A 7,431-nucleotide genomic window follows, 5' to 3' on the forward strand; every position below is an offset into this window, starting at 1 on the left:
TATATATGTGTGTGTGTGTGTGTGTGCGCACACACGAACGAGCATCTACATGCCATATCTCAAGCTTTCTGATACTATTATGCAATTTTGTTTTCTGTAGTGTTATGGTTGAAAACTCTCCGATATGCTGCCTACTTTTTTTTCGGCATCACCACACTCCCCAGAGAACCAAACCCTGTTCTTCCAAGACTTTCGAGATGTTTTTTTACCTAGGTTGTAGAATAGTATAACATACGAGGTGCAAGTCGGCACCTATAAAACTGGAGAGAAAATTACTTTTAAAATTCTAAACAAAAGAGTGTGATAACATACATGCTTTCGTATTTATTATAGGATTTCTTCATGGAACTCCTAAATGAACTCAAACAGATGAATGTGCTGACAGAAACCCTGCAGCCTGAGACCAACAGCGATTTTTTTGAAGTCACGCTTGATGTGGCCGAAGGCATAAAGGTAAATGCCACAGAGATGTAACTATAATGTGTGTTCCATCATTTAGAAGCACTTTTCGGACACGGCTAAATACAGTCATATGTTAACAATAACTCAGAGGTTTAATCAAGACAAACACAATATTTTAGGGCAGCTCAATGTTTTTTCTCAGACAACTTAACAAAAAGGGACTCGAGTAGTTGTACGCAACAGAATTGCCCATTTAGAACGTACTCAGCATGTTGAAAGCGAAAAAAGGCTGACTTAATAACCACTCGAAATACAACAAAAATGCCTGTTCAATTTTACGTTGGGAGCTTGGGATTCCATATTTTGAACATAACATGTTATTGAACTTTTGTCCATCGAATATTGCCCTAATTTATATTACTGTGGTTTCATTGTTAATTTTTAAAATTTGATTTCCGAATTAGTAGATGAATGTGGCGACTGAAATCCTGCTGTCTGAGGCTAGATTTACGTCTGAAACAACGTGTAGGCTTCTGAGACATGTCAATTAATTGACTTCACAGGCAGCTGATGGCACGGCGCTGTTCAAAAGTCACGTGAAAACATTCTCCAAGAGGAAAGGTTATGTTGCTTCCTTTATGTCAAAGGTAGATAAAACAGCCTACTTCGGGATTGGACTGCACTTCAACCATTCTCTTTGGACGTTGGATGGGGCAAATATGCTACTTGACGACTCAAACGAACACCAGGTAAGCCTTTAGAAAGATACATTATTTAAACCAAACGACGAGTGAATGTATACTATTTAGCATTAATAAATGTGCTCATTGATATTTGGTTTAGGATCCGTAGGTTAAGTCTAGAGAAAGAAACTTTTTGGCACATGGACTGTGTTGGTTAGAATTCGGATATAATCATCTGTCAGTGCTGAACTGCGGCCTCGAAACTGCCATTGTTTGCGGGTGGTCTGGCTGGATTGAACAAAATCCCACTTGAGAGAATCAACGAAAGACTTTGTTTGAAGGACTACATTGCGCAAGTGCTGGAACGTCATGTCACGTCCTTGTTTCATCATGGTGTTATTCAAGTAGGCATCTTTGTGCATTTTAACTTAGCTTCTCAAAGAACCAACGCTACAAAACGATTATTAGAAACCAAATCATACCATCGATGGAGTATTCACCAGTAAAAAACCCCTATAAGAAATTTGAGCCTTATGAAACAATAATTATGACTTTGCTCCCAATTGTGATGCTTTGTCTGCAACTCTCAGTGACAGATAATTATGTCTAAAATTTAATATATACTGTCCTTGCTCAAAGGCGTTTGTACTCTACACAAAACCAGTGGCATTTAATGTTAAGTCAAAATTTTGCATAGTACTTGTGACTGCTATGTGTTCCAATCTGTTTGAAATGATCGTAATAAAGTAGTGTTTATTGTCGAAATTAAATCCTCCTTTCATTTGAAATGCAATACATGTCCATTTGACTAAAAATGATCCACCTCAGTTCTCTTGCGAACACACTTTTAAGTTTCTTTGATTTCTCACAATGTTGCCAAGTCTGATTTTTTTTCTTCAGGTTTATCTTGAGTGATCACATCTCGGCGACTCCTATCTTAGATGAAGTAGTAATATTCCAGATTATGTGGAATTCTTAGTAATCACTTCTTTGTCCACTTATTATAACCAAACATGTTGTCAGAAAAAATGTTTCGTGAAATGGTGAATACCTAAAAACAATTTTTGTCCCAACTTTAAACGAAAAAGATCCAGTGAACTGTAAATGTAAGTAAAGAAACTGGAAACATGTCAGACAAGATCATGGCCTCTCACATTAGTGCCGAATTTGTTGCAAAAATGGAAAAGGAAGCAGACAAGAATTTGGCCGTGGTTAGCATGGAGTATGCTGATGACAGTATCTGTGTTGTCTCCATGGGTCTTTGGGGTACTTTGCTTGCGCAGCAGCCGCGCGATCAGTTCTTCAAAACTAGCTTAGCGTTGCACAATTTCGCTCCGTACGGCGAAAGACGCCAAGGACGGCGTCACCCAAGGTGAATTTACGAGCTGCTTCGTGGATTTCCTACGAAGCGAGTGCAATGTAAAAAGTACTTCTTTTTAGCGATGGGTGTGCATTGAAAGAGAAATGATGTGCTGATAAAAGAACACAATTAATATGTATTATATTAATGTATAAAAACATGTAGACGGTGACATAGGCAGTGACGGGCAGGTTTAGAAGCAATGAGTGCAAAAAGTCTTATACAAGTGGACCTTTTAAAATGGCGGGTAAACTATTCCACGAAATAAAATTTTAATACTAGATCTATTACAACATAAAATCTCAGTCTAACAAACAAAAGCTTTCCCCAACATACGGTACTAGAAGTATTTAACGGTATCACAGTGGTCTAGAAGTATCTCTCTCTCTCTCTCTCTCTCTCTCTCTCTCTCTCTCTCTCTCTCTCTCTCTCTCTTTCTCTCCCCCTCTCTCTCCCCCGTCCCCTCTCTCTGCCTGTGAAGCAGCAGCACCAGTTAAAATAATAAATATTACATGATAGATACGCATGTGTGAATAAATATTGTTTCATATTCAAAGAATTGGCGTCCCTGGTGTTTTGTGGTAACTGGTTCCCTGTTTTGGGCCTAATGTAGAAGAAAGAGTGCTGACCAACAATATGATCTATAACAGTTCGTTCAACTAAAATAGTTTTACAATAGAGCAGACACACACAGGCACTCAGGTCAACATTCTAGTAGACATAAGGAGCATTTTCAAAACGGCAAGGAAAATCCCTTCCCATAGTCCCATGGCAATCTAAGTATATGGATCATTATTTGTTCACATAACTACAGTTGACAAAACTATGTATTTAACCTGGAAGATAAGTGAAGGATCCAAAATTGTTTATAGACTTAAAAGCGATCGGTTTTATGATGTAAAGCGCGTTATAACCCAACTTGGGAGTACAAATTGTTATTTTTATCGTTATTATTATTATTATTATTATTATTATTATTATTATTATTATTATTATTATTATTATTATTATTATTATTATTAATATTGTTACAATTATTAATATGATTATCATTATTATTATTATTATTGTTATCATTATTATTATCATTTTATTATTGTTACTAGTGGCATTGTTGTTGTTGTTGTTGTTGTTGTTGTTGTTGTTGTTGTTGTTGTTGTTGTTGTTGTTGTTGTTGTTGTTGTTGTTGTTGTTGTTGATATCGGTGCATTGATTTGCATTGAAGTTCTAATACATGTATTGACAATATTGTCAAAAATGATTATTGTTCCTTCAAAGCTTGGGATTTGTTGGTCTTATGTTTAAGTACATCAATATTATTGTTAGAAAGAACTACCAGAGAAATCAGTTAAACAAATTAGATCTAGTTACTGCACTGTCTTAATTTTCTAAACCAAAAATATTTAAAAAATAATTACCAACATACAAACAAATTCGTTCTTTTATTTTATTAATGTGTGTGATCTTGTTTCTACCCATCAGCTGTCAGATGTGGCAAGGCACTGGATTGCTGGACTTGTCAAACATGGACCTGGTCTGACAGCTCTTTGTATGCCCACGGTGAACTGTTACCGGTTAGAAACGTACCAGTCACAGCTGACCAGGGTCTTTTGTATACTGGGTTTTACTTTTATTTTTGTTTCTTTTCATGCGCATCTTGAATTTGCGATGCTCTCGATTTTTGAAGAAATCCACCTTCTCAAGTTGTTCATAAAAGGTATTATTTTTTCCTGATAATTGTATTACGGCGCTCGCAACTTCATAAGGTCACATGAGCGTGCAGAACACTTTAAGCATTTTCAGTTTGAAAAGAATTTATTTTGAATTTTGCCAGGATGGCGGATGGAGCCTACTCTTATCGATATCAGGACAACCAAGGGATATTTAACATGTGCAACTTGTACAGGGGACCTCCGAGATTATTTTTGTTCTGATCTGAGAAGGCTAGGTGTTAAATCTTACCTACCCTAAGATCAGGGGTGGGGCTGAAAGACAGCAGAAAGAATGAGCCAAGAAGTCGCAAAAGTTAAAGTGGGCGCTACTTCACTGGAAACCTAAAAGACAATTTGTATTGCTTACTGAACTTACTGTATTCATTACTTTCACAAGTACTCCAACAGAACCTGCTACTTTAAGACACGTCTGTTTACGCTGGTAACACATACACAGCATGATCCACGTGTATAAAGCACGCTGGCGTTTTTGTTGGTGTTTTCTTTGATCTGTTTTGTCTTTGTGTCGTTGTACTTTTTGTTCAAACTTGTTTCCTGAACTATACAGCACGATAGCGCCGTGGTTAAACTGTGCCTAAGTATGGGATGGCTGTGTACTGGCAAACATCCCGTAGTACGACAGACATTATTATACATTACATTAGCGACTCAACAAATGGCGAAAAACGAAAAGGCCAAAATGCGAAACCACGCAAAAAATACCTGGTGTACAGTACAATAATAATATATCAAGAGTAACTTCACTTCTTATCTCCACAAACTGCTGTCAGATGTCAAATTACTTTCCTGTATTTGCCTAAAATCAGTTCTCTTTTAATAATTATATGATTAGATTTTTAAAAACTAATAAAATTAAATAAGTCCATTTGTTTTTTTGTTTTTCTAATTACCAATTTAGTGACATACATATGCCACTTTTAGATTTCGTACCAAAAGAGGGTCCCAGCCTAGTGGGTTTACCCCTCAGGAGATAAATACATGTAGATGGAACTTCATGGCCCTTCGTTACTTTCGTTACTTAATGTGCGTCTACTGTGGGAAGCCATTTTATTAAGATAAAAAAATTCACACTATTACAGGCGTATTGGAAAGGAACGTCTTCCAACAAGGAGCGATTGGTCTGTGCTGGACAAGAATGCGACTTTCGTGGTGCGGAAAACCCGAAAGAACAACATCTACGTAGAGGACAGACTCCCCAGCTCAGCCGGAAATCCTTATCTGGTCATGGCTGCCACAGTGGCCGCCGGTATAGACGGGATCAGGAACAAGGTACGGTTAACGAGGGAAACATCTGGGTCATCAGCTAACAGTGGAAATTAGCGCGGTAAACAATACAAACTGCTTTCCTTGTTCAAAGCATTTCCGTTGATCACTGACTCAGACAGGCATAGCTCCAAGTAGCTCGAAGTATCAATGATCTTCTTCTCTGTCAACTGCACCAATTCCAAAAACAAAAATCCAAATGTGAGTTTCTTTCGAACCCTTCTCTTTCTCACTCTCGCTCTCGCTAAGCTGAAGCCTTTCACTGGAACCGGTTTTTTTTTTTTCAAGCACGAACAAGGAAACTTATCGAAAGTGGAAACACATAAGTTTTGTATGCACCACTTGGTTCCCTTATTCCACGCACATTAAAAACGACATTTAACGAAAATTTCAACTTACAAAGTACTGTGTCTTCAGCACAGAAAAAATCACCTCCACCTTTGTCAACTCCAGTAGTCCAAGAGTAAAAAAGAGTGGGTTATCCGTATTAGGAGAAAACAGGATTGGTGTTCTTTAAGTGAGCGTTCGGTATCAAGTATACTATCATTATAATATAATTATTGTCTCTGGTCAAATGTGTTGGATTATCCCCATGTGGGATTCTGATTGTTTAATCATGTTACACATATAGCCTTACAAGCGAAACGATGGATCGACAATAAGTAATTTTTGTAAACACTTTGTTCTTATTGAATCATAATCGCCAAGTCTCCTTATTGTTTCATTACTTTGCGATAATGCCAATTCACAGATACCCCTGCAAAATAAGACAGAAGATTTCTGTGTCCTCCCACCGGACCTAGAGACAGCCTTGACCTGCCTACAAGAGGACGCTGTGCTGGTGGATGCCCTGGGCAAAGACCTGGTCGAACTCTTTGTGGCAACCAAAACAATGGAGATCCATCACCTTAAGAGTATGGAGCAGACCAGCGGCACAGACAGCTTTCAGAACGAGTATCATCTTTACTTTCAGAATGCTTAATGTACTTGAGATAATTATTTCCACCTCGAAGTGCGTGCGTCGGGGCACCCATATTTGTGATGGTAATGATTATTACATAATGGAATTTTTTGGTCTCTCTGTATTGTTGTTGAAACACCACGTGAAGACACTGTGTTCAGGTATGATGACTTACTATAATGTGTTATTTTTCCTTTCTATTGTTGACAGTTGCACCGTGATTTAACTGCGTTCACCGTTTGACAGTCAACACGCAAGGCAACCTTTTCCAATATTAAACTCTCCTCTTTTTTCCCAAGCAATTCTAGGCAGCTTTAAAACCAGCACAATGAATGTATGCCGTTTATATTGAAAGAATAAATTTACTTGTATCCCTGAGGAAATCGGGAAAACGCAAAACATAATTTATAATTTTTGAGTCTTGCATTTAAGTTGAGATTTTTGTTGAAAATGAAGCTAAGCAAGTCGAAACATCCTATGGTTTCTGACATATTTTGGGTATACTTCAATTGAGCAGTCGTGTGCAGACCCACAATGCGCACACTCACTCACGTGTACATGGGCACTCACGCTCAACTGCTCATTTATTCACTCACAGGTTTCAAAATAGATATATTGTACTCGATTAAAATTTTCCCAACATAAGAGAATCTAACTCTGGTCTTCTACATGTCAAAGTGGTACACCACAGAGACCCGTGTCATGTATTTCATTTTTCCACGTTTTAAGATAGAGACACAAAAGAAAGAGACATGAGAAAACACAAGTGCCAATTACAAGCCAGAGATAGGCAGCGTCAGTACTTGAATTGCCTACGTTTATCACACCAATAGACCTGCACACTGTGCATTGTGACTATTTAGATAGCGAATGTAAATGTAAGTGTAAGTCTTTGCACGACTTACGGTGGGTCAAGCCCTACTACATTTGAATTTCTGAGAAGCTCGTTCACATGCACACACACACACACACACACAGACACACACACACACACACACACACACACACACACACACACACACACACACA

The 7,431-nt window shown here is 37.9% G+C and overlaps 2 protein-coding genes across 2 annotated transcripts in view; both read left to right on the plus strand.

The window, feature by feature from the left end:
- Positions 1-2,000, plus strand: part of LOC101856109 (type-1 glutamine synthetase 1-like) — an 18,372-nt gene extending 16,372 nt beyond the window's left edge. Inside the window, exons 3-5 of the mRNA XM_013084796.1 lie at positions 334-453; positions 966-1,151; positions 1,986-2,000. Of these exons, the coding sequence (XP_012940250.1) occupies positions 334-453; positions 966-1,151; positions 1,986-2,000 (321 nt within the window). The remainder of the gene's footprint in view (positions 1-333; positions 454-965; positions 1,152-1,985) is intronic.
- Positions 2,001-5,134: 3,134 nt separating this feature from the next.
- Positions 5,135-6,423, plus strand: LOC106012295 (lengsin). The gene is made up of 2 exons (XM_013084797.2): positions 5,135-5,447; positions 6,193-6,423. The coding sequence occupies exons 1-2, from the start codon at positions 5,403-5,405 to the stop codon at positions 6,421-6,423; spliced, it is 276 nt and encodes a 91-aa protein (XP_012940251.2). The 5' UTR covers positions 5,135-5,402.
- Positions 6,424-7,431: the final 1,008 nt, after the last annotated feature.

The sequence above is a fragment of the Aplysia californica genome, unplaced genomic scaffold, assembly GCF_000002075.1.
Source record: "Aplysia californica isolate F4 #8 unplaced genomic scaffold, AplCal3.0 scaffold00318, whole genome shotgun sequence".
Classification (NCBI taxonomy): domain Eukaryota; kingdom Metazoa; phylum Mollusca; class Gastropoda; order Aplysiida; family Aplysiidae; genus Aplysia; species Aplysia californica.